Raw genomic sequence first — 26,673 nt, forward strand, 5'->3', positions numbered from 1 at the left:
CAAAGTTCCCAGCAGCGGCTGCCCAGGTCGCCTCTGCGGGGCGAGCAGACGGCGGCGAGCGCGCCAGTCTCGCCGCCGCCAGCGCAGAGCTCTGGGCTCGCTCGCTCGTTGGGAGCGGCCCGGGCTCCCGGCGGGCAGGCCCTCCTCCCGGGGCGAAAGCCGCAGCTGACGCAGGCGGCTCGGAAGGCGGAAGCCACCCACCCCAACTGCCCGGGCCGCACCACGGCGCCTACACCTGGGGCTTGCCTGGGCACCCAGGCCGCGCACCGAGGGGGCGGTCCGGCGGAGGCACTCCGGGCGGTTCAGAGCCACGGGCTCCTCCACGTCCCCCCAGGGTCCTTCCTTCGTCTTGGCACGAGGTCCCCTGGGCAGTGGTCTGCGTGTAGAGCCCCCCAGACGGCCAAGCCACCCCGTACATCCCGCAGCCCCCCAACTCCAAGTTCCTCCCCTCCCCATCAACCCGGAGGAAAGGGGCGTGTCCTGAAGCGGACACGCCCCTTATGAATATTAACAATCGCGCATGCGCCTTGTTCCGCGTGCTGGGTAGAGGTGGCCAGCGAGAGACGCGACTCCCAGACGGGCGCTCCGGGTCCCTCTCCGAGAGCCAGGCGGGCACGCGTCATTGTGTTACCTGCAGCCGGCCGGCGAGCTAGGCTCAGGTTTTTTTTTTTCCCTTCCCTCCCCCGCGTTCCATGCAGCTGATCTGAAAGGGAATAAAAGGCTGCGCATAATCATAATAATAAAAGAAGGGGAGCGCGAGAGAAGGAAAGAAAGCCGAGAGGTGGAAGAGGAGGGGGAGCGCCTCAAAGAAGCGATCAGAATAATAAAAGGAGGCCGGCCTCTTTGCCTTCTGGAACGCGCTGCTCTTGAAAGGGCTTTTGAAAAGTGGTGTTGTTTTCCAGTCGTGCATGCTCCAATCCACGGAGTATATTAGAGCCGGGACGCGGCGGCCGCGGGGGCAGCGGCGACGGCAGCCTCGGCGGGAGCACCAGCGCTAGCGGCGGCGGCGGCGTCCGGAGTGCCCGCGGCGCGCGGCGCAGCGATGCGGTCCCCACGGACGCGCGGCCGGCCCGGGCGCCCCCTGAGCCTTCTGCTCGCCCTGCTCTGTGCCCTGCGAGCCAAGGTAGGAGTCTCTCCGTTCTTCCTCTCCGCACTCTTCTCCTTTCCCTCGTGGCGTCCTGAACGCTGGCGGCTGTGGCTCCCAGAGCAGGCTCCCGAGTCCTTGGGCACCAGGCTCCCTGACCCTGGGGCTACAGTGGGTCTGGGAACGCCGGCTCCCCAGAGGGAAGACTCCGACCTCGAAAGATAAACTCCTCCAGGCTGGGTAGAGTGCGTTCATCACGCTCTTGGCCCCTCGGGGCTGTTCTCCGATTTTTTTCCCCCCGTACTTGGTTTTTATGCCCCTGAATCAGGTCAAGCCCTCAACCTAGTTTTGCAAAATTATTTTCACTTGCAGCGAAGTCTTCGCGCCTCGGGGGTGGGGTGGGGGATCGCAGGGAGTCTCCACTTCGACAGAAAAACTTTCTCAGACGTTGACCTTCCTTCCTCATCGGCAGGTGTGCGGGGCCTCGGGTCAGTTTGAGCTGGAGATCCTGTCCATGCAGAATGTGAACGGAGAACTGCAGAATGGGAACTGCTGCGGCGGTGCCCGGAACCCTGGCGACCGCAAGTGCATCCGCGACGAGTGTGACACGTACTTCAAAGTGTGCCTCAAGGAGTATCAGTCCCGCGTTACGGCCGGCGGACCCTGCAGCTTCGGCTCAGGGTCCACGCCTGTCATTGGAGGCAACACCTTCAATCTCAAGGCCAGCCGCGGCAACGACCGTAATCGCATCGTGCTGCCTTTCAGTTTCGCCTGGCCGGTGAGTGAACGACTCCCGGACGGAGTCGAACGCGGGGCCGAGTCCTGTATTCCCTTGAGAAGGATTTAATAGCCCCTGGCTTGAAACTTGGCGTTAAGTGGAGAGGCTTTTTGGGTGGCAAGTGAGAGCCCATGCTATATCTAGACCTTGAACAAGATGGGACAGGCGGGTCTTCCATCCTCGATGGTGTTTGCTTAATGTACTGAATTGGGGGCGCCGAAGAGGATTGGGAAAGGGGAGTACCCAAGGATGTTAGTTTTATACTTACTATTTGCAATAGCCCTCAACCAGGAGGTCATTGTAGATGATCTCTTTGCTTAACTAATTAAAACTCAGAGCGCCCTGGAAGGCGACTGCGCACAGTCTGCCCTGCGAACGCTGTCCAAGTTGGCACCCTCCCCTTTCCCGTGAGCCGCCCCGAGGGCGGGTGTGTCCTTCCTGCAGGGTGTGGGGGAGCCGGTTTCCCGCGACTTGAGGGGAGATTTTGGTGTGTTGGAGGGCGCTCTCCCAGCCTGGGATGGCGGCTGCCGGGGTGTCTCCGCCTGGTGTCTAGGCTTTAGTCTGGGAACCCCCGCCCCCTGCCGGCCCCTTCCTCCCGCCCCTGCTTAGTGAAGCCCTGGCTGCCTTGTTCCCAGCGGTTCCCCAGCTCTGGAACAGCTGTGTTTGCAAACTTCCCCGGGAAGGGCGGGCGCACACTCTCGTCCGGAGGGCACACGGCCTCCGCAAAGCCCTTCCGGGGCTGTGGCAAGGTTTAGTAAGGAGAGACCCGCTGGAAGTAGTGTTTTCGGGTGCAAGTGCATGCTCCCTCATCTCCCTCCGTGGTCCTCGGAACAGCTTGAGGCCGGCGTACAGCTGGCAGACTCTGCAGCAAAGCCCTTGCAACATCCCAAAATGGGTGGAAGGAAGATGGGTGCGATTGCAGAAGGGGAGGAAAGGGAAATGGTGGGGGTGTGCCCGTTGTCCAGGAGGCGTGACTCGCTGCCAGGACTGGTGCTTGGCCAAACTTGAGCTCCGAGGGTGGGTGGTAAGAGGGGGGGAGCTCTGTGCCCCGGAGGATTGCTTTCCGCCACGTGCTCTGATGGGGTGCGCTCTGCTGCCTCCTACCCGCGGGTTTGGGCTGTGATTTGAAACTCTGAAGAGGGGCGGGAGAGGAGCCTGTCTGGCTCAGTCTGTGTGTGAAGCTGAGCTGGCTCTTAAAGTCTGCGTTTACAGGAGTTGGCCTCTGCTGTGGGTGCGATAAGACAGTTATCGAAAACATGCTATTAAAAGGGTCTTATTTTGGCATGGGCTTGCTGCAGAGTAAGTGAAACTCTCCTCAGATCTGCGGGCTGTGTCTGTTGTGGGATTTCACTTTTACAAAGAATGTTTGTCTTGTTTGTTAATCCCCTATTAGGGAGAACTTTAAGCCAAAGAGGTTGGCCACCTCTCAATCTGGCTGGGTCCAAGCTTAGGGTGAATGCTGGCTGCCCTTGAACTGTGTTTGGACTTTAGGAGGAAGGGGCCTTGCAGGTGGTTCCACCCTCCCTAGGATCAGTCCGACCCCCTCGCTTTTCACAAGACCATAAAAGGAGTCTTATTAGTGATGTGGAAAAAACGGCAGGCCTGGCTGAGGTTTATTTTGGAGAGAGGGGTCAGAGGGAGGATGACTTGGATGAAAACAGACAGGCTTGCTCCTCGGGCTAGCTGGGGAAAAGTGACCTAGAAGTGTGGCTGTCTGCATTTGACACCTGGCAGAGCCCTTCACAGACAAGGAGCTGAAATGGTCCGGGTGGATAGCAGGTTGCTGCTAGTGACGGCGCTGAGTACTCTTCAGTGCCTTCAGGCCCCACGGGTCACCAACCATGAAATAGAGTCGACTTTTCTAGAAAGAGAGAGACCCACTGGGTCAGCACTGCCAATGTGGTTCTTTTGAAGCTGGGCCAAGTACATGCATCACTCACAAGCAAGTCTCCACCCTGCTGCCCCAAAAAAGGCCGCCTGTGAAGTACAAGCTCTACTTCCCAGGGGAAGCGGAAGTTTGGGTGCATTGTTTTAGTTTATTTTCCTCAGTGTGGCTAGAGAAACATGGCGGTCTGTAACCTCCAAGAACGGCTCCTGGGTGAGTGAGCTCCCGCGAAAGCCTTAACCTTCCCTAGTTAGTGAACAGCACAGCTTCATTCACTTCAGTAATTAACATTAGAAGTTTGTCTTCAAAAATCTGGTCTCCAGGGCAGGGGGTGGCTTACTGGCAGAGTATAGGCCTGATATTCTCACAGACCCTGGGTTTGACTCCAAGCTCCACAAATTAAAAAAAAAAAAATTTCCCTTGGGTAGGTAACAGTGGAATGTGATGTGTAGATATTAGGATTCAAGGAAAGAACACAGTTAAAAAAGCAAACAAACTCCAGGCTCCCTTGGCCTCTTAGCCACATAAGCTGCCAACCCCTAAGCAGGCCCAGTTGTCATTTGGGCTAAGTCCTCCTAAGTTGGCTTACAAGGGAAGGGAAACACTGCGGTTGGCAAGACTTAGTCCAGTGAAGGTCATGTAATTCCTGTCTTTTTGTTTGGTATCATGGCCCCCGTTCGTGGTCTTAGAGAGGAAGACGAGGAAATGGTTTGGTCAGATGTGAAACACAATCTACACCCAGCATGAGTGATGCTCTGAAGTGGGCCTCCCTGCATCAGCAACACATTTGGTTATATCTCCCTTGGGCTACATCCCACTTGGTATCAGCAGCTTGGTCCCAGTCCTTTAGCGTTGTGCCCGTGGCTTCAGACTGTGTTGCCATCCGTGCTGCAAGGGAGTTCAACTTGCAGCAACTGGCTTGATTTATTCTTCTCAATTTGGGGTACTAGGTGATAAGAACATCATTATGACAGGTAATTGGGCTTAACAAGAAATGATTTGGGAATAAGCATTAATAAATCACTGAAATGGTTAATTTGCACCTCCCTGAATTAGTTCAAAATCCCAGGAGTGCCTGCTCATTAAAAATGCATTAGTGTAATTACTTGTGTTTTTGAAAACCTCAGTCATATAGCTGCATTGGTGACCCTAAATTGCAATGACTTGGGGGAGACAACCATAGTATCTGGCTTTATCTTTAAATACGCCGTTCAGAGTCTTGCTGAGATTGATAATTTTAGGAAAAGCCAACGGAATGTGACTGTAACAGGGCAAAAGGATGCCAGCTTGAGCCCTTCTCACACTTACAGCCTGAGTAACTAAATAACCAGGGTTAGAGTCAAGTTGCCTTCAGGTGGTTAGTCCCAGAATGTAAATTACCAGTCCTTGGGTATAATTATGCTCTCTGCCATCTTTCCTCTCGATGTGTGTGGACACATGGGCGACAGAGGAATAAGGTTCTGTTATAAGTTAGCTTTTTCTGTACCTCGCCTGCGTGCTTAGTGTGTGTGCAAACAGTGCTCTGGTGTATGTGCTCAGCCCAAGGGATGATCTATGTATGGAGAAAACATCCTTTTTCTTTAAGAAATCTGCCTCAAACATGTTTATGTTGCAGGACTAGGCTTTGGGAGGAACATTGAGACCGGGTGGCTTTGCAAGCCCAGTAGAATAGCTGTGACCTGCATGGGCTGCTGTCCCAAGGACTTACTTGGTTTCTAATAGTTTTCCTTTTCCTGCAAGTATAAACGTCTCTGTATTTTCTTCTCCCTTGTCTTGTTTCTTAGCAACTTGCTCAAACCTCCAGTACTTACAGGAATTTGCAGCCCACCAGCTCCCCACCCATAATTCTATGGGGACTCAGAACATTTGTAGAAAATGGGGAAGCCTTAGGCTCAGTGCTGTTGGAAGCTGAAGGGGTCAGAAGACAAGGCCGCAGCGATGTGGTTAGAGGAATCACTGCCCAGAGAGCCTAACATCTTTACACGTGCTGGGACCTTCAGGGACGCCTTGGAAAGAGGACAAGTAGGAAATTTAGCATGGAGGAAAGAGACTGTGAAAGAAACAAGACCGAGGCCAATAGTTGTCTTCACATTTCACATGTGAAAACAGGGATGCGGGCAGCAGGCTTGGGTGGACGGACTCAGAGTCACGCTGTTCCTGTTGAAGAAGGGCCAGGCTTGGTCCCACTGTCAGGTTTTCTAGATTACTTACCAGTGTGAGGGTGCATAAACTGTGTGTGTGCATAGAGCGACCTTGATGATCCATAATGACAAACGGTCCTGAGAATTTTCCCTGGTAAAGTGCTAGCAGTATCCCCGACCCCGAGGTTTTGGGATTCAAGCTGTTCAGAAGTGGCATTTGACTCCAGCTCTTAAATATACTTTAAAAATAGTTAGAACAAAAGCGACTTAACCTTTCCTTCCAAGGGCTGGAGGACACATCTGGAGGCATGAAAGTGAAGATTCTAACATGGTAGAGAGGTCTTGAATTCAGAAACTGCTGCTGCTGACTCCTAATTACTCCTTGGCCCACAGGCAGCCCCTTGGCCCTTATTCATGGTGTCAGTAACATCTCTTATTGGAGTAGCACATGCGTGGGGAAGACATTCCCAGGGTGGCTCCTAGTGGTTAAAGGGGGGGCATGTAAATGATCAAACTGAGTCCTCTACCAGCTCAGCCCAGTTTCTATGCACTTTTGGTAAATAAGTAGAAAGGCTTCTTGTTCAGGCTTGCTCTGTGTGAACTGGATGGTTGTGCTTGGCTGGCTCCTCGGTATTCTATCTATTAACCTCGCCACCCTTTTGTAACTGGTGCATTTAATTATCAGTGGGATGCTTTTCTAACAGGTGAGGGTAATGATGGGAACGGGGTTAGGGGCCTCTCATTGAGAGTCTCCAATCTGGATATGAGCTCCGGGGCCCCTTGGTGAGCCTTTGAGGTGGGCTTTGATGAGAAAATCACCCTTGGTCACCAGATCACACTCTATTGACATGTCAAACCCTGCAGAAATGGTTGCTTTCTATGGCGGGAGCCTCAGCTTGCACGCACTAGGGGGAGTGGCCTTTTCTTCACCCCTCACCTTGCCAAAACCCTAGAAGACAGGAATTGTGTGTGCCCACACATGGGCTCTCTGAAACCTTTTTTGTTTCACATGTTTTGTGCCTGGAATATTTTATACTCTGGCCACCCAGACGCAGGCAGGACAATAGAGTTGGCTGGACCGACTGAAGTGAGGATTACAGAGAAGAATGGGGCCTCTCCAGAAATACTGCTAATACAGGACAAGTGACAGGAAGCAACAGTTGAGTCAGCAGAGCGCATGCAGGGCCCCTGACAGACCCGGGGCCAGCAGGCTATGTACAATGGCTGTGTTGGCACTCGGGGCATTCCCAGGATGCGCATGCCTCTGGCGGGCCTGCCTGTCGCAGCGGTCTGGGGTTTTGGACTCCACACGCGTGCTGTTTGGATGGCGGTTTGTTTGTGTCCCTCCGCTTGGCAGGAGGGGAGGCAGCCTCTTCTTAGGGCTTGGTTTGGCTGCCACTGTTGCCAGGAAAAGGAAGCTCCCAGCTGCCAACACAATCACCTTTGTTTCTTACACACCCCCCCCCCAGCTTAATGTGGCAATTAAGTGCTTACTGCTTTGCCCAGTGCCAAGGTAACCGCCATGGAGTGGGGCAGGACAAAGAATGAACCCTAGACCAGCAGCTCAAGTGTGGAGGATAGGAGGTGGTGCCTGGTGACAGAGCCTTGGTACGGCAACTTGGTGACTGCATACGGTATGCCTTGGGGACTTTGATGCCAGGACTCTTCTGTAGGTAACATTGCATGGAAATCTCCCGAAAGGCCATTCTGAAAGCTGACCAGTCCTGTTTGATGCTTCACAAGAATAGGAGTCAGCTGCCATGCTGCCAGATGTTCCTGAGCCCCGGGCAGGGAAGGGCCAGAAGTGACTCACTCGCAAATCCAGATGGAAGATCTGGTAACTATCACGCCTCTTGTTTTGCCCCCAGACTACTACTCTGGGGAGACTTAGGACACAAGAAGAAATCCAGGTGACTCCTCAAAGTCTTTTACTGTTTGAACCCCAGAAACTCAGGATTTGTTTTTTGTTTGGTTTTTGGGTGTGAAGTTAAGATTGAGCTAAAACTGAGCCCCTTCCAAGCCCTCCTTGGACTGGGGATTTGGCCTCTGCTGGGGGTGGTTTGGAGCAGCCAGTCACATGTGCTGATTTGTGGCTGGGTATCTGCTTGAGTAGCATGAGGTACACATGGTCTAGCGTCGCAGTGTTAGGACATATAGCTGGGGATGTACAGAGGTCAAGCGTGGGCCTGGGAAAAAAATTAAAGCTCCCTAGCAACTAATAATCATTGCCAAATTATCTTGATTGTTGATCTATAGTGTGGGGATGGAGTGGGAGGGAGGAACGTCTCTTAATAAAAGCCTTGCAGGGAATCCTTTCTCTGAAGGCAGGGCACCTAGGCCTCAGGAGACCGGGAGCTCTAATCCAGGCTCTCAAGCCAGAGCAAAGTTGTCACTGCAGGCCCCATACCCTAACTCAAGCCCACTTCCACCTCCCAAAAGGAAGACACCTGATTGAAAGATCATCGTGCCAGCCCATGGGGCTGTGGTACAGTTCTGTTCCCTCTAGCTGGGGTAGGGTTGGTCATCAACTTTCGAATCCAGGATGAACCTGACAGATGGCTTGATCTTACAAGTTCTTGTGCAAGGTCTACGGATTCCTTCTGCCTTGACTATGAAGCTGAGTTCATCCTGCTGTGCCAGCTGGTTCCACGGCACCTTCCTTTGCAGTGGTGTTTGTGGGTATTATGTGTGTTTAGTGCTTGTGCAAGTCTGTCAAAACTCTTGGTATCAATGCATTTAATCAGAGGATTAATTACAGCAATATTGTTGAAGTGAAGGATGTGGGCCTCAACGTGACCAACAAATGAAGGGCTTAATTATACAGAATCAGCCACACATCTGGCCTCATTTCGACTTGGCTCTCACCATGAATCAGTAGAGAAATATAATTTCTTGCTGCTCTTTGGGAAGAGTCCTGTAATTTGTAGGAAGTCCTTGGAAGCTTAAAGAGGCTGTAAATAAGGTGTAACTTTCACTAATAAAATATTAACGACAATAACAATGTATCTGGACCTACAGCCACTAACCAGAGAGGGCTGGGTATGTGCCCCAGCTTGCCCGGTTTTGCTTGCTTTGTGAGCATTTTCCCACAGTTATCAGTGAACGAAATGGAATCCTGCTGTAAGTATGAAACATATTTCGGCTGAATTCCAAGGCAGGGTCTATCGCAAGATATTTTTGTTGTCAGAGCGGACCTGCTGTGTCACTGACAGAGTAATAAGCTGGCCTTGATTTATGAATGAAACCTCCTGCTTTTCTCCCAGGCCTTCACCCTATCGGTGCCATCTCTTCCCCTGGCAGCAGTGTTTCTGGTGGCGTTGCGGTTATCGGAGCTACATAAGCATTGCCTGGGTTCCTGGTGGTGGCAGAGCAAGGCTTTAGCAACCTGTTCCGTTCCTTGACTCAACTGTGTTTCTCTAGCCCCCAGATAGGCTTAGCAAGCTTCACCTCAGTGCCTATTGCAAGGGAAGAGGAAAAGTGGAAATTTGCTCATGACTTGGGTCTTGGGGAAGAGGGCAGAATTCAGAGACAAGCTCAGAAAAGAATGAGGGCTGCAGCAGAGTAGCTGGCATCTTGCCAGGATCCAGGGAATTTGTTTAGTTACCCAACTGATTATTCTAGGAATGTTAGATCTTATTGACAGATAGGTTCATCAATAAATATAACCCATGGGTGTGCGGTGGCTTCTCCTTTGTACTTTCTCCCACAGACGGCCGCAGCCCACCCCACCACCCATGCTAGGTTGCTGCCTTTGTCTTAAGTCTTTGAGCCCTACCCCTCCTTCTTCCGAGAGTCACCTGATACTTGTGGGAGCTGGGATGGTCTCACACAGACAGGGCTTTCAAAGGGGTTCTGAAAAGGAAAAGGGGGCCTCCCTGGGGACTGCCCCCACCAGGGCCCAAAGCGTAACCCTAGCAGCTCTCTTCTCAGTGCAAACACCTGAGTAGGTTGGCTTGGGAGAAATTCTTTGTGAGGGTTTTTTTTTTTTTTTTTTTTTCTCATGCACTAGAACTAGGGACTGAAAAGTTTTGGGAAACCTATATGTTATGTGTTCCCATATAGGGAGGTACTATTTTCTGATCAGGACTCTGGGCTGCTGGCTTGCTTGGTCTGAGCCCCAGTGTGCCCCTGCCAGGTGGAAGGAGGTGTCAGCCTGGAATGAGAGCTGAAGAGAAAAAGTAGAAGTTGGTCTGGCTTCAGATATCCAGCTGCCTCTTTGACTTTCTATTTTGGGTCGGCAGAACACACAGGGAGGCCCCGAGACTGCAGCCTCATAGGGTTGACCCATTCTATCTGACTCACTAAACTTTGTTTTTCTGTCTTGCAGAGGTCCTACACGTTGCTGGTGGAGGCATGGGATTCCAGTAATGACACTGTTCGTAAGTATCTCCTCAGGGAGTTGTCCCCTGAAACGCTGGTGAAGTGCAGTGCCAGGCAGATCTGCCAGAGGACAAGCCCCCAGTGCCCCTCTCCCACCTGCCCCATCCCCAACCGGCCTGAAACTGACTGTGGAGTCCCTGCCTTCACTCCCTAGGACTTTCATCTGAAAATATTAAGTAGCCAGAATAGACTCCCAGTTTACTCAGTCCTTGCAAAAAAGGGACCTAGATTATCTCTGGATGGAGATCTTAATGGTTTTACAACTTTTAAACCTTGTAGACTGCTGAAGGATCAAAGTGGTGGCTTCTTAAGAGTCCATTTAAACTTGAAGTGAGCATTTAATCTCTCATCAGAAAGATAAAGCCTCGGAGGGAGGTGCTGGTCTCTAAAGACCAACCTTAAATTTCACTGGGTGGGCAGGTGAGCCTCTAGCCAGCCTGAGTTTCCCACACTGCTTGCCACAAACCTCCCATTGAAGCAGAATTTCAGAGCCCCTGAAGTCGTGACCTGCCCTGTCCCTTTTGAAAGATGGCTCTGTTTTCAAGGCAGGTTGCTTTTCAGGCCTGCAGAGGGGTATGGTGGGGGTGGAGGGCGGGGTAGGGGTGAGGCAGTGAAGGTATGCTCTGGTGACGGTGGTCCACTGTGACTTAACATGTCTTCCCTCACGCCAAGGTAGACAGTCCTTTTTTGATCGCCAGAGCCTGGGTTCTCATTGGAAAACCTCTCTTGAGAGTTTTTGTTCTGTTCAGGAAGAAACCCCATGTTTACCTTTGCCCTCTGCTCCCAGAATGTCTTTTTCCTTCTCCTTCTCTGGCCTCCCGTCCATTTCTTATATTTTTCACTGCCAATACCATCTTTTCTCACTTGTCAACATCACTGTGCTGTTCTACTCTAGCTGAAGGCAGTCAGTTCCCATATAGCATGGATATAGTTATGGCTGCATTTAAATTCATTGAGCAGTTCAGCAGAGCTGGATTCCTAGGCCGCTTAGGGTCACGGAATCCTTGCCCAGCCCTGGTGTGAGGCAGGCTGCCCGTCACTTGGGATGTCCGCTTGCTTTGCTGTCCAGCTACTTAGACACTAGCCCTTCCTAGAAAGGAGCTTGTAGAAGACCAGGGTCTGAGCTGTCTCATAGTGAAGCACATTTATCCTTTGAGGGTGGTGTTAGGGCTCTTGGCCAGTCTTGCTTATGATTGATGTCAGCTAAGGTCATGGATACCTGTCTGTTCTGCCCTCCCACAAACACTGAGCTCTCTGTGTAGATTTTCCCTTATGTATAATACAATGCACAGGGGGATAGAAGAAGTGGACCTTCTGTGCCCTGGTGCAGGACTGGTGTTCTACTAGCAGTTTAAGAAATCCAATGGATGGATTGCTGTCCATCCTTGACCAGGTCAGGATGTCTGATAAGGACCAGGGAGAGGATTCCTACACCAGCATCTGTATCACTCCAGAGCTGTGCTCCCAGGGACCTGCAGCACATCCATAGCTCCCCATAGCTGTCCACGTTTTTCGGCAATGGAAATCCCCCCACCTTGGGATTCCCGGATATCTCATCTCTTCCTAGGCTAACTCATCCCCGGATGAGGTGAGAACAAAGTGCTCTCAGATCTTACTTTCTAGGAAGAGAGGGTGATGTCCTCACAGGTGCTCATTGCTGTTAATTTTGCAGGTGGCTTTTCTGGGTTCTTATTCTCCCTCTTTATCTTTTGTCCGTATTTCCCAGGTATCACAAATTCAGTGGTCAAAGACAAATTGGGGAGTCTGTCCTCTCCGAGAGCACTCCCCCTTTAACAGAGCCTTTTCTGGGTGATAAGCACCAGGATTTGGAGAATCGGTGCCGTAAGCCATACTTCTGGAAGGGCCCCGTGTACTCTTTTATTGTCCTCATCCTCATAGCCTCCAACTTCTGAACCATCTTGTCCTGTTGCCCTCCCTATGGATCCAAGCGCCTGCTAACACGGCTGCTGCTGCAGGTCTGGCCACTGCACTGCCTGCTTGCCTCTGAGCTAGCATGACTGCCACAGGGCCTGTCCTTATTGGCTCTGGTCAATTTCCAGTATCATCTTCATTCTTGCTCCATCTTTTTAATTTTTCTTGACCATTACATGTGATGGTCATCCTAATAGTAAAAGCGAACTGCTTAATAGCTTCCCATAGCTCTTGGGTCAGATTTTTTTGGGCCTTTTCTTTCTTTTCCTCATGGCTTGTCTTAACACACCTACTGTGTCTGTACCCTAGGTATTCTTTATTGATTTTTATTCTTGAGTGTATCACATTTCTTTCTTGTCCCAGGACCTTGATGTGTACTATTTGCTCTTCCCAGGATGTTTGACTCCTTGTTTTCTTTACCCTCTGCCCTTCTAAAGCACTTGAGAATGCCAAGGAACCCAATGGTGCAGGCTATCCATCGATAGCTCATTGAGGTGCAAACATGACTTGGGGACAGATTTCCTTTTCACATCAGCTGTGCAGTGAACCCTCATGAACAGAGTCTAGACCAGATTAAGCTCAGGTGCTTCTGAAGTTCCAAGGCTGACTTCCAGTCATTTCTAATGTGGATCAGGACTATAAAGATTCAAGTTTCTCTTTTTCCACCTGAGCAAAAGATTTCAGGATGTGGTATTGATAATTTGATTAATGGGTAGGTAAACATAACCAGCAATCCTTGAGCCCAGGTTTTCCATATAGCTTAGCTTTCTCAGCTAAGGCTACTGTCTAGGTTTTCTGGCTGGTCCTTGGGTTGTGTTCTTTGTGTTCCCCCTCCTTTCTTCTTCGTGTACAAGGGTGTGTATATGTTTCATGATGCACCTTTATGCCATTGAAACATACTGGGATGTGCGCTCACATCCTTTCCAGTCCTAAGGCTGGAACTACCCCAGGTGAGCTGCCCCTGGTACTTAGTGGCCTAAACTGATGGGAGAGCCGAGTCAGGTGGCAGTGTAGCGTCATCACGCAGTAAACTCAGGCTCCATGACCTAGACAGCATGGAGCGTGTCACATATGCTGGAGCCTCTTGCCTCAGTGCATGTCAAGTTGTTTCCATAGGTTTGTTGGCTCCCCAGGATTCTGAAGTTATCATCTTTACAGCATTTCCTGGAAGCAGGTAGAAAGTACGCTGAACTAGAGTTCTGCACCATTCAGCACCCTCGGGATGGTCCTGACCTCTGGTCTGAATGATCATTGGTATCAGCCTGAGAGAAGCTAAGATATCTTTGTGATGTGGCTACTGTGTTTAACAGTTCTTCCTTAAGCTCTTATAACCACGCAGTAACAGCCCACTACATTTCTTAACCGACTCTGCAAAGCAAACAGGCAGTTAGTGGAGAGACATTTTTGCCATTCTTTGCTCTGTGTATGTTTGCAAAAACTCAAGTACAGTGTTACCGGCATGTGGTTCTGTGTGTTGCTGGATGTAAGCCTGAAGGTACATGGGCTTGTTCAAGGCCTTTCCTGCCCACACCACAGTCCAGACTGGCTGGGGCTGTGTTGGTTGTAGATGGAGCCACCCAGGAGTTCTTCCCCTGGTCACCTGTAAGGCTTGTCTAGCTTTGTCAAGAAGCACAGGCCCAAGGCCTAGAAAAACAGTGGTGTGGGTGTGCAGGAATCACAGAGACGTTGCAAACAGGGCCGACGTTGCCTCTCCAAGGTGGCCTTGCATTTGACAAGGTGATGACAGGCAGGTTTAAGAAAACAAACATAGCACCAGGCTGAGTGCTGACTGCAAGCCTTGTCTGCTCACATCCTTCTGCGCTCCTTGCTCCTGGGGTTTGGTGCTATTTTAGTACCTGTCTCTTCTCTTAGACTAGACTGCAGGTGACCTCGGTGTAGAGGCCAGGCCTTACTGCTTCTGAGACCTGCTTGGACTCTAGACATTACTTTGCCTAGCAGGCATATTTAAGGAACCTGAGTGAGAACAGACACAACCACCATGGTGCTGCAACCTACCTGTCTGCAGGTGGAGTGACTCTCGTAGCTGCCGACTTAGGCGTCTGAGAAAAGTGCGAGGTTTTTGGTGCTGCCAATGCAATGCCAGCTTAAAAGAGTTTAGTAATGTTTGTGTTTGTTTTTCATGTATTGCAATCCAGCCCTTGACTTTCAGCGAAGAAAATAGAGCTTTTCCAAGAAAACCTGGAAGTCAAATGAAAATACAGATCACTAACCTTATCTGGAACAGTAAAATTTCTTTAAAAGTAACATTTAGGAGTTTTTTGCAAATTAGTGTGGCCAGCAATATGTTAGGAAAGTTGCCAAAGGACCCAGAGCACAGGAACAAATCAAATGGTCACTGTCACTAAAGGCCAGCTTAAACAGCATTATGTCTATTGGGCAGGGGTTAGACTGTGGTACTGCTGCTGGTGCAGCCCTGGGAGCTGTTAGAAGACAGACCCACAAGGCTTTGCCAGCAGGGAGTTGGAGTAATCATCCATGGATGGAGTGTTGCTTGTGTGCTTCCTCCAAATCTGCACGAACGTCCTTAGGATAGTTCTTGCTGCTTCCTCCAAATCTGCCCTAACGTTCTTAGCATAGCTCTTGTTGCTGGCTCCACAGTCCCATTCAACATGCTTGTTACAGCTGCGAATAGCAAGAGGCCAGCATTGGTGAGTTGAATGCCTCTGGATCAAGGATGAGGTGTATGGATTTGATGGTATTTCCAGGCAAGGAAATAATATGAAGCACCTGACAACGTGTTTAAGGGATGAATTGGCATATTTTTTGTACTGTGTGTGTTTCTAGTCTGAAAGTAGCCAAAATAGAGCAGAAGATGCTAATGTGAATGTTAATGAGTATCATCTTTTTTTTCCTTTTCTTTTTTTTGCCTCTAGAACCTGATAGCATAATTGAAAAGGCCTCTCACTCAGGCATGATAAACCCCAGCCGGCAATGGCAGACACTGAAACAAAACACGGGGATTGCCCACTTTGAGTATCAGATCCGAGTGACCTGTGATGACCACTATTATGGCTTTGGCTGCAATAAGTTCTGTCGGCCTCGAGATGACTTTTTTGGACACTATGCCTGTGACCAGAATGGCAACAAAACCTGCATGGAAGGCTGGATGGGTCCTGAGTGTAACAAAGGTATGTGTGCGTGTAGCCAGGCTGGCGAATGCTGGCGGCCTGTCGCTTTTGGTGCCAGGTTCCCACCCTTACAGCAAGCTGTCAAGGTGACAGGGTGGGATGTTGCTGTTATCGTGGACCGAACCATGAAGATACTGTGTGTAGAAGATTCTCTTGGTGCCCTGTCCGGATTCCCCTCTACCAGCTGGTGTCCCCATCCCCCATCTGCTGTGAATGTTGGCTGCTAACAGCTCGCAGCTGCTCCTTCTCCAGGGAGTTGTCCTTGGCCAAGCAGGATCCACTCTTCTGCCCCATCCCTGCAGCAGCAAACAGTTGCAGAGTGACTGACACGGGGAGGGGCATCTTCCAAAGGCCAGCCCCTTTGCCTTAACACTGTGGTATAAGATTCACACTCCAGAGCTTCCCCTGGGATCTCGCTGAAGTCAGACCCCAGCTGAGACCACATAGCCTTGCTCAACTCCTCCTTCAGCCTCATCTGCCTCCCCATTCCTTTCTCCTATTACCACATCTCCTTCTCGGACTGTATTTCTGCGGAGCCTGATGCCAAACAGGAACAGGCCAGGCCAGTGATGATTGAGCAGGCAGTGCCATGGGGGATGACTGTCCTGAGCTCACATGTCACTGCAGCAAGTTTCCCTGGACATCTATGAGGTTGTGACATGAAGGGGGTGGGGTAGGTACTTTCACATTCCTATGGCTGTGCTTTTTGAGAGTCCCTTACTGTCTTTTGTCCCTTATCCTACTAGAATTCAGTAATTCTAATTCGTAGCAATAGAGTTGGGGATCCCAGGTCATCTGCTGTCCCCTCATGGACATATAATGTCCCTTCCTGATTTGCACAATAATTAAATAACTCCTTTGTTTATCTTTGAACTGTGAGGAAGGGGGCACGTGAGGGCAGATGGTCTCTTGGGCAGTATTCCTTTCTTCAGTAGCTGGTATGACAATAGTTTTTTTTGTCTTTTAAAAGATGGCACTTCTGGAATTGATGACAGAAGGAATTGCTCAATATATTTGAAATAATTATATTTTAAAATTTGATAACAATTACTTAAGTTCTCTAATGTCTGTGTGTGTGTGTTTCCCTAAGTGCTTGATTTCTTTCTTTCCCATGAGAAGTATAGAATTTGCTTTGTGAGGCAACTTGGCCACAAGATTAGCCGGCCTTCTTCTTTAGCCCCGTGGGATTGTTGAAACCAGGCATTTAGTTGGAGGCTCACCTGAAGATATAGGGATGGGACAGAGTTGGGGTAAGGAGGCAGGATGTCTTTATTCTGTCTCTTGTGAGGGGATCTGGGCCAGACAAGGCTCACGGAATAGACCTAAGGGATTTCCCTCATATGTTTTTTCATTTTGTCCCCAAACAGTAGTGTATTTTGAAGATATGCTAACATGGCCTTGAAGTTTGAACCTGGATTTGTTATGTGGACCCTCAGTTTTATATACTAGGCCATTCTCACGACAGTGGCCTAAAAGGCATAGGCAGTGTTGTATGCTAATAAAGCTTTCTGTTTATTGCAGCTATATGCCGACAGGGCTGCAGTCCCAAGCATGGTTCCTGCAAACTCCCAGGGGACTGCAGGTAAATGACCAATGGATCTTCAGTAATTTCTCCTTTTTTCTTGTTTTTCCTCTTTGATGCTACACAGAGACTGACTTCATTGTGAATGTGCCTCTTTTTCTTTGGAGAATGAATAAGTTGGGGGAAAAAAAATCCACAAAACAGGCACATCCAAAGCTTATTAAATCATGCCAGCTGTTTGGTGGAATGTACGTCTTTGGTCCAAAAAAAAAAAAAAAAAAAACCAAACCAACAAAAACTTAGCGGGCATAGCTGGCATCTTCATGTATTAACTGTTCTGTAAATTGCTAAGACATGTTCGTAATCTTCCTTAAGTGCTGATGACCTGGACTGGGATGGAGCTTTGTGTCCTTGTGTCTCCTCCTCCACCCTGGCTTTTCTGCTGTCACCCTCCCCCACTTTTCCCATCAATAGGCGAAAGTCCAGCATTCTTTAGAATGGGATTAGTACAATCTCCTGGCCCCTTTGCAGGCGGGAGCTGGGCTGGTGCTGAGAGGTTAATGGCTGTGCTGGAATCTGCTCAGTTGAGTCTGATGAATGTCGACTCCGCTGCTGCCCTTTGAAGTCTGTTCTTTATGGTTGGGGACAATGCTGAAGCCGAACGGAAACCTAGCCTGCCTGTTTCCCCTTCCGATGCCCGGTTTGGGGGGCTTTTTGAAATGTACATTATGCCAATTTGGAAAAGCCTTGTTTCAGGAAATACCTTTGGTGTCTGGCATTTTGACTGGCCTCACACTTTATTTTTCTCCCAGAGCCTTTAAGAATTAGCAAACTCGATGAGACACTAAGTGGACCCTTCAGCCCTGTCACCTTTGCTCTGGAAGCTGCTCTGACTTGAGTCAAAGACAATTTTTAAACAGTCTTTAGGCACATGAGGTACCTGGTGTTCTTACTGAAAGTAGTTCTTGAGATTTGAGGGTCTGTGCTGGACCCCAGTGGGTTGTTACCCCCAAACTAGAGAATTAACAAGGAACTATTAGAAATGCAGGCAAGAAATAGTTTCTCAGCCCTACTCAAGTACCACTGACTCCCTAGCCCTTAGGTGGGCCTAGGAGTGTGCGTTTGACAACCTTACTGAGTGATTTCTCCCTGAGTAAGCACTAGGGCCGCTCCTTTAACTGGTCACCTGTAGGCTTGACCTTGATGACTCTGAGCTGCACCCCGTGTTCTCCTCCTGAGCCACGGGAGGGCTAACTTGAGGCTGAAGAGAGACTCAAGGCAGCGGGAAGTAAACTAAGAACAGGTTGTCCCGGAGTAAGTGGATTTGCAGGGCTCTTGAACAGGATTCGCCCCCTGCAGGTGTGCATGGTCTCTGCCAGAGACCCGAGCAGAAACCCACCTGCAGGGGCTCTGCTAATGAAGGCTGTTGTAGAGAAAGCGCGAGCGCCAGTTATGCCAGGGCCCTGGAGCCTGCTCCTGGCTCAGATGAGTATCAGCAAGGCCGACTGAGCTGTGTGCCTCTGTCATCAGAATAAACACACTGCTGGGCAGGGGAGGTCCCTCCCAGCCGGAACAACAGGCTTTGTTTCCAGAATTGAGCCCTTTCTCTTTCGAAGTCTCACCTCCCACTCCCTGCCCAGACATGCACCAGTGCCCTTATTTACTTAAGGTGCAACTTTCCCACATGCCATTTGCATAGTCTCCCAGCCCAGTTCCTTCTCTCTGCCCTGAACGAATATCAAAACAGAACCTTCCAGCTAAGGAAGTTCAGGTTGGGTCCTGCTCCAGAAATAGTTGCACGGCAAGTTACCTGTAAGTTGTCTTTTGGGTTATGTATTACATGGGCTTGCTTTTTTTTTTTTTCCTGACTCACCCACGGGGGGGAAAAAAAACTTCATCGGTTTTGTTATAGACTCAGGTTGCCCCTTCCTGGGTGTACAGGTTAGGTTAGTGCCAGCCTGCCAAAAATATCAAACTTAAATTATGAATCATCATCTCAGGAAAGTCTCTGTTTCTCATGAGAATGCTAATCATCTATCATTACCCTGGGATAACTTGGTAGATGTCTCTGGTAGGGTCAGGATTTTTGTTTGTTTTCGTTTGAAGTCATCCATGCCCTCCTGTGGTTGCTTTTTTTATGCTTGGGCATTGAACCTTTATTAATTAGGGGGTTAGCTTGGGTCCTCAGCTGCGCTGCTTGGTTTTATTAGGCAAACTGAAGAAATGTAACCATCCTTCCTCTTGGGCCATTGAGGGAAGACAGCATTGCCACGGCCCCATCAGTTCCATTGTGTCTTCTAAGCTAAGAATACTGAGCTGACAGAATGGCTCCCTACCCTCTATCTCCCACTAACTTGGGTGTCTGCTTCTGAAGAAAATTGTTCCTACCGAATGACATCCCCTGTTCTTAGGTCAGCCTTTTAAAATAGTCACTTGTCATTTGCTCTTGTTTACAGACACCAGAATCCTGTGTCTGATTAATGTTAAGCCCCACATTCTAGTGGCTGTAGGTGTTTGGGTGTGGATGGCTGTCTTGAGAAGTTAGGAAGTAGTCAGGATTCTCAAGGGTTCAGTGGCTTCTCAGCCTGGGTGATTAGCTAATAGCTAGATTTCTATAATTTTTCCCATGACCACGATTTGCTCTTCGCCTCCAGCTCCCTGAAAGACCGCCCTTCTGGTCAGGGAGGGAGGGAGGACCACCAGGGGGTGGTTTTCTTTTCTTTCCCCCTGAGTCACAGCTGAGAGGTTTTGTACAGAGTTAGAGCTAACCCTGCATTTCCCTCAGCTCTGCTTTAGGCTGGTTCTGCAGGGCCTACATTTGCTCCACCTTCATGCCTTTATCAGGATGCCTGCTGGTCCCTACCTTTCCCCAGCCCCTTTGTTTGAGATGGATTTTGAGAGGGAGGCTCAAGTTGCAGAGGCCTGGAAACTCTGAGGGCAGAATGGTGTGAGACCTTGCCCTCTTCACCCCAGGTGAAGGTTTATGTTTGTGTTTTTGTTTGGGCATCAAAAGTTCCATCTGACCTCAAAAGAGTCTGTTGAACAAGGTACTTACAAGGGAAACTCAACTCCTCTAGAACTAGATAAACTAAACTGACCTCTTTCCCCCCCGTTTTTTCTAAACTGAGAAATAACTATAAATCAGCATGCCTGGCTGGGGTAGTGGGTCATGAATGATCTATGGAACTGTTTCCCAGCGCTGTTGCTCCTCTCTCCTTCCTACAGAAATGGGTTTAGGGATCCAGGTTGTTGAACTGAGGTTGCTCTCCTTCCTTTCTGTTTGACTCTGCCAAAGCAATGATGAGCTTCCCTGCCACCCTCTGTTCTCGCTGAATTCTGTGCACTGGGGTGGTGTGGAGGGTGGAGTTAGGCTTCTGGTGCAGCATTGCAGAGGTATATGGCTGTTGTCGCCAGAGGCTCCTTCCCCTTGTATGGTCTGTCCTGACTAGGACCTGGGATTGATTTATGCCAGCCCTTACCCCTTAGTTCATTCCTGGGAGCCTGGGAAGAGAATGGCTTTGTAGGGGGCACCCCATGCTGGCCGCTCCCAGGACAGCTCTCCTTTTGTCAGAGGAGGCTGAGAGGACAAACTTTGGTCCAACTCTGAAGTATTCCTCCAGAACTCCCTGCAAGTTTGCCATCCTGTCCTTTCTGGCAAAACAGAAACAGCAACAGCTGTGTGCGCTAACTGGGCGCATTCCCGGCTGCTCTGCTCAGAAGGCTAAGGGATGGTTATGTTGTCTTGTCTGCAGGTGCCAGTATGGTTGGCAGGGCCTGTACTGCGATAAGTGCATCCCACACCCTGGATGTGTCCACGGCACGTGCAATGAACCCTGGCAATGCCTCTGTGAGACCAACTGGGGTGGACAGCTCTGTGACAAAGGTATGACCGCTGTGGAGCCTGGCGGTGGCCTGGGGACTTGGCAGGGGTTGAGGGAACTGAGGTTATGTGGTAGAATGACATTAATACCACCACTTCTATTTTTTTTGGGGGGGGGGTGGGTGTTGCTGAAGCTAAACCCTAGGGCCTTGTAGATGCTAGGGCTCTAGCGTGGGTATATCCCCAGCCCTATTTAACTTTTTGCAAAGGCTCTTATTAGGACTGTTTGAATTCACTTTTAATGTTGTGGGTTGATTATTTATTTTTAAAACATGCATGGCCTAGAACTGGGACCAGTTATCAGCTCTTTTTGATTTGTTTTGATTTTTTGCTTTTTTCATCACTTTGGGGACTTTTGGCAGATCTGAATTACTGTGGGACTCATCAGCCTTGTCTCAACCGGGGAACTTGTAGCAACACGGGTCCTGACAAATACCAATGTTCCTGCCCGGAGGGCTACTCAGGACCCAACTGTGAAATCGGTAAGTGACCCATGCTGGGCGGGACCCCTCATTTTCTGTACACTTCGTTTGAAAATCAAATAGGTTTCCTTTTTTTTTTTTTTTTTTTTTTTTTAGACACGAAGTTGAGTGGGTAGGGGCTTGGATTTGGGGGAAGGGATGAATATGATCAAGATATATTGTAGGGAGTTCTCAAAAAAAAAAAAAACCCAAAAAATAAAACTTGGAGCTAGGAAGTAGTAGCTTGAGGTGTCTACAGTAATGGTCGCCTAAGGATCTTGGGTTTATCTGTAGCTAAATCCAGTGGCTCACTGAAGAAACACAGGACGGGGCTAGGCAACTGATGAACAGAGCTAAATTATTTTATTTACAATTCATTAAGATGGCATTGTTTTGATAAAGGCCTTCGTGTATATTCATAGAGAAACATGACAAATTGAAGATACCCAAAGAAAAACCCATACACTTAACACACCTGTAAAAAAGATCATGGCGCCTGCAATCCCAGCCCTTCTGTGAGCCTATGAACTGTCTCCGAATCCCTAACGCTTTTGAGGTGGTACAGACAATGGAGGATGCAGGATTTTTAAGTGACCCTCTCAGCTCCAGCAGATATTGAACCAGCTTCGTTAGAAGGTGTCTACCCTAGTCACACCACAGCGGAGTGGCGCCACCAACTTGCTCTTGTTGCTGGTGTAATCTGCTTAGAAGAGTCGCCAAGGCAGGGGATGGATGGTGGAGGGAAGGGCAGGAATATGGGCCCCACATGCTCTCCTCCCTTGTTGACCTGCTGTCTCCTTTCTACAGCCGAGCACGCTTGCCTCTCGGACCCCTGCCACAACAGAGGCAGCTGCAAGGAGACCTCCCTGGGCTTTGAGTGTGAGTGTTCTCCAGGCTGGACTGGGCCCACGTGTTCCACAAGTAAGTCAGCGCCAGGTTTTGTCATGGTTCTGTTCTGGAAGGTTATTTATTGTGTTGAGAGAAAAGGTTGATGGGAGAGACCTGGGCTGGTCCAATGTGTGCATTAGTGATATGTCTACGTTGGTGGGAGAGGGATGGGTACCTCCCATAGTTTGGTGGGTGGTCTAATAGCACTTGGACAGTTTCCAGGATCCCCTTTCTACCCATTAAGGTGGCTAGTAATATGCCTGGGATGGATAGAATCAGATTCCATTGCATGTGAATTTTGGACTTGTCTCCCCCAATCCTGTGGGACAAAAAGTGAGGCCAACCATTGAATATGAAGAGAAGGAGGTTGTGTTGCAGCTTGGCTGTGAGGCTTGACCAGCGTATTGGGGTGTTTTTCACTGAAGAGCTCTGGTCACAGACAATACCAGAATTAGGCAGTCTGTGGTCTTTAATGAGTTCCTGGAGTTTTGAGGTTCAGCCAAGCCTGAAAACCACTGTCCTTGGCACCTTAGGGAGCAGTTTGTGGCGTGGTGAAGGATGTGGGTTCTGGAGGTAGTAGGGACTTCTGCCCTTGCCGTGACTTCTGGGTCGTTTCAACCTTCCTGAGCTGCCTTTAACAGGGGCAGTTGCAAGCAGTTCCCATTTGCGAGGGTTGCCATGCGGTCTTGGTGAGCCAATTTGTAAATCGAGTGTGGCACACGTTATAAATGAATGAGATGTCTGGTGGGGGCTTTTGCAGCCTCGGTGCATGTGACTTTTGGGAAAACTTGTAAGCCAATCACAGGCATGTTTTCTGTGTATAAGAAAATGACTTTTCTGTGCCTCCTCTTTTCCATCTCTGAGCTGTGAAGGAAAAGGTGTTTTTAAAAGTAAAGATTAAGCAGATGTGAATGTCCCTTGTCAGCACTGAGTTGATGCTCTGTATGTCTCCAGCTATCTATTCCTTGTCTCGCTGCTTAGAGACGGATTAACTGAACTAGGGCAGTAGGGGATTTAAAGCTAAAATCAAGGCTTGGGCCTTTTCGTCACCTCCCTTACTTGTGGCTCTCCTTGGCCCTGTATTGTAGCAGGCTTCCTGTTCTTAGGTGAGGGCTCCTCTTCTGGAGGGTGCCGATGCATTATCTAATTGCCAAGTGGGTCAAATGAAATTAAACTGCTGGGCCTCTCTTGTTCTCATTGGACAGACATTGATGACTGTTCTCCAAATAACTGTTCCCATGGGGGCACCTGCCAGGATCTGGTGAATGGATTCAAGTGTGTGTGCCCGCCCCAATGGACTGGCAAGACATGTCAGTTAGGTAAGAAAACTTGTGACCATAAATTCTCTGCCAAGGTTGGCTCTGCTCATTAGAGCTGTGAGGAAAGATGAGCATGTGGCTAGCAGTGCGCGCGCGCATGCGTGTGTGCGTGTATGTGTGTGTGTGTGGGCGCGTGCACGCACGCGCGTGTGTACTCCATCATACTAAGTAATTTATTATCAGGGTCTAATGGGCCTTGGGAGAAATAACTTACATGCAAATGGCCTAGCACTTTTAGGTCCTGTGGGAAAGTCCTGGGATTCCTTGGACCATGTCAATCGCCTGTCCAAGGAGTGTGCAGCCGGGTTCCAAACAGGGATGACCTCATGAGGAATGAGCTGTTTGCATTCTTTGCGCCACATTTAAATCCCAGCAACTGGGCTGCCCTGGGTTTTGCAGAGAGCTGCCTGGTGACTTTCTGTCATTCTGTTCGGGGCTGATTGTTAGCCGGCAGCCCAAAGGAAAGTTATCAATTAGCGTCCCTTATTGGATAAAGGCTAGGGAGAGGGCTCGGACGCTCCAGATAGAGGACACCTACTATTGCTTATTTAGCCAGCTTGTTAAAATGTCTCGTATTTCACACGGACTCTATGGTGATGCTTTTTAAGGGGACGGGGGGGGGGGGGGCTGGGGGGGAGACAAACCCCCCATTTGTCACTGCTCATCCTTGCTTCTTTTCAGATGCAAATGAATGTGAGGCCAAACCTTGTGTAAATGCCAGGTCCTGTAAGAATCTGATTGCCAGCTACTACTGCGATTGCCTTCCTGGCTGGATGGGTCAGAATTGTGACATAAGTGAGTGACTTGGTCTGGGTGGTGGTTGTTTTTGTGAAATTTGGGTGATGGTGCCTCTTAGCTATTCATCCCCCTGCCGCTGTTCTGAAACTTCTTTCTCTTGCTTTGTGGTGCTAGGGATAGAGCCCACTGCTTTGTAGGAGCTGTTTAGACCCTCTCTGGCTGAATAGAAGGAAAACCTTATTATAGCGGGAAGGGAATGTTTTTGGAGAGGGAGTGGCCGGGCTAGCACAGCAAGGAAAACATACAATTTATTGGGCTTGTTAGCTGCTAAAATTGGGCATATTCTGATAAGGTGATTGAAACAATGAGGTAAGGTTTCACTCCCTTGTCCTGGAGGATTAGGGAGGGTCCCCCACCCAGTGTAATAACTTTATCTCACCGGAAGCACAGGGAAATCTGATTGAAACTTTTATCAACCCTGTACTTTTCAGGTAAGCCCAGTTGAATGTCATGGGCCTCTTTAACGCAATGACTTGTTTGCTTTTTGCAGATATCAATGACTGCCTTGGCCAGTGTCAGAATGACGCCTCCTGTCGGGTATGTAGATCATTGCTTAAATGGAAACAGTCTTAAGATTTATGTGATACTGGGAGAGTCTTGTTCCCATGGGATTAGAAATGTAGGTGAAAAGCTGAGTCCCTCAACAACCCTAGCCTCCCGAGGGCCATTTAAAGTCATGTATTCAGAACTGCAGGTCCATGCCAAAGATTAACATGTGGCCATGTCAGCGAGTGATCAGAACTGCAGCAGCCATGTTAAAACCACTGACGTTCTGTGTTTGTGAACACATAGAAACATCTGCATGTGTTTCTCCCCCCTTCTCCTTTTCCAGGACTTGGTTAATGGTTATCGCTGTATCTGTCCACCTGGCTATGCAGGCGATCACTGTGAAAGAGACATCGATGAATGTGCTAGCAACCCCTGCTTGAATGGGGGTCACTGTCAGAATGAAATCAACAGATTCCAGTGTCTGTGCCCCACTGGTTTCTCTGGAAACCTCTGTCAGGTGAGTCGAGGCAAACCCTTCAGATCACCAAGCTTTAACATTGAAACCCTTGCTCTGCCACCCGCCCTTGCCCTCCCCTCCCCCTTCCTCCTTGCCTCCTCCCTCTTCCTCCTTGCCCCCTCCCCCTTCCTCCTTGCCCCCTTCCTCCTTGCCCCCTCCCCACCTAGTGCTTAGGCCTCTGACATCTACTAGCGCCCTGCTGACTAGGGAATTTCCTTTAGACAAATGCTGGTAGAAGGGGGTGTTGATGAATGAATTTTTTCTTGATTGCTGTGGCCTGTTTGCTTGACTTTGAGTTTCATTCCGTAGTCCCGTTTCTGCTCTGTACCTCTGCCCCGTGATTTAGGGATTTCCTGGGATGTGGTTCTGTGGGTGTATGGGTTCTGTGGGTATGTTGTGTACAGGGCATCTCCTCGTAGAGGTGGTTGGGGAGGGGTCAGGTGTCTACCGCCTAGAGAAGCGATGGTGACACCTTTGTTTTACTTTGATCCTTCTTCCTCGGCCACTTGACAGCTGGACATCGATTATTGCGAGCCCAACCCTTGCCAGAACGGTGCCCAGTGCTACAACCGTGCCAGTGACTATTTCTGCAAGTGCCCTGAGGACTATGAGGGCAAGAACTGCTCACACCTGAAAGACCACTGTCGCACAACCCCCTGTGAAGGTATCTCCTCCTTCCCTGGGACCTGTCTTTCTCTAGAGCATCTCCCGCCGCCTCCCCTTTTAAGTGGTAAATGACGAGGAGGAAGGCTTGCAGATGGGAACGACTTTATCTGGTCACTTAGGGGAATGGAGAACATATGGAGCTAATCTGTCAGGCTGCCAGTTGGGAGAGCCACATATATGAGTAGCCCAAGGGAGAGAGTGTGAAATTCATTTATCATTCCAGTTCAGAGGTGGCCGAGTTTGTGACAAAAAAATTGATCTGAGAAGCCCCGTGAGCGGTGCTCTGTAGCGGAAGTGACAGTAGCCATGGCATTTAGAATGTCCCTAGGACTTGACTGCTTGACACGTGTGTGTGTGTTTCATTTAAAAATAAGCGCACTGGCCTATGGCTACTATATTGGGCAGTATAGCTTTAAACTTGTATGGGTTTGTACTTTAGCTTTGCTTCTGATAAAGAAGGCGAGCCAGGCAGTGGCGTTTAGTCCCAGCACTAAAAGGAGGCAGAAGCAGATGTGAGGACAACCAGGGTTACACAGAGGAACCATGCTTTGAAAAACCAAATAAATAAATTAGTAAATAAGAATTTAAAAAAAGAAAAAAGGAAAAGAAAGACAGAGGAAAAAGTATGGAGGTGTTCTTTCTTCTTTGACAACATTTAACAAATCAGATGTTAAGGCGCCATTAAAAGTAACTTTAAAAAATACTCTGTCTGCCCGGAAGTCCTAATTTTACCTGTCATAGGAACATTGTTGGGTTTTGGTCCCCAAGCTCCTCTGGATGTCTT

General features: G+C 49.4%; 1 protein-coding gene across 1 annotated transcript in view; it reads left to right on the plus strand.

The window, feature by feature from the left end:
- Positions 1 to 599: 599 nt before the first annotated feature.
- Jag1 (jagged canonical Notch ligand 1) overlaps positions 600 to 26,673 on the plus strand; it is a 34,906-nt gene continuing 8,832 nt past the window's right edge. Inside the window, exons 1-13 of the mRNA XM_057781350.1 lie at positions 600 to 1,123; positions 1,557 to 1,862; positions 10,216 to 10,267; positions 15,095 to 15,349; positions 16,871 to 16,931; positions 20,624 to 20,754; positions 21,114 to 21,233; positions 22,020 to 22,133; positions 23,306 to 23,419; positions 24,101 to 24,214; positions 24,708 to 24,754; positions 25,050 to 25,223; positions 25,737 to 25,887. Coding sequence (XP_057637333.1) covers positions 1,043 to 1,123; positions 1,557 to 1,862; positions 10,216 to 10,267; positions 15,095 to 15,349; positions 16,871 to 16,931; positions 20,624 to 20,754; positions 21,114 to 21,233; positions 22,020 to 22,133; positions 23,306 to 23,419; positions 24,101 to 24,214; positions 24,708 to 24,754; positions 25,050 to 25,223; positions 25,737 to 25,887 — 1,720 coding nt within the window. The 5' untranslated portion in view covers positions 600 to 1,042. The remainder of the gene's footprint in view (positions 1,124 to 1,556; positions 1,863 to 10,215; positions 10,268 to 15,094; positions 15,350 to 16,870; positions 16,932 to 20,623; positions 20,755 to 21,113; positions 21,234 to 22,019; positions 22,134 to 23,305; positions 23,420 to 24,100; positions 24,215 to 24,707; positions 24,755 to 25,049; positions 25,224 to 25,736; positions 25,888 to 26,673) is intronic.

The sequence above is a fragment of the Chionomys nivalis genome, chromosome 9, assembly GCF_950005125.1.
Source record: "Chionomys nivalis chromosome 9, mChiNiv1.1, whole genome shotgun sequence".
In the NCBI taxonomy this organism is placed as follows: Eukaryota; Metazoa; Chordata; class Mammalia; order Rodentia; family Cricetidae; genus Chionomys; species Chionomys nivalis.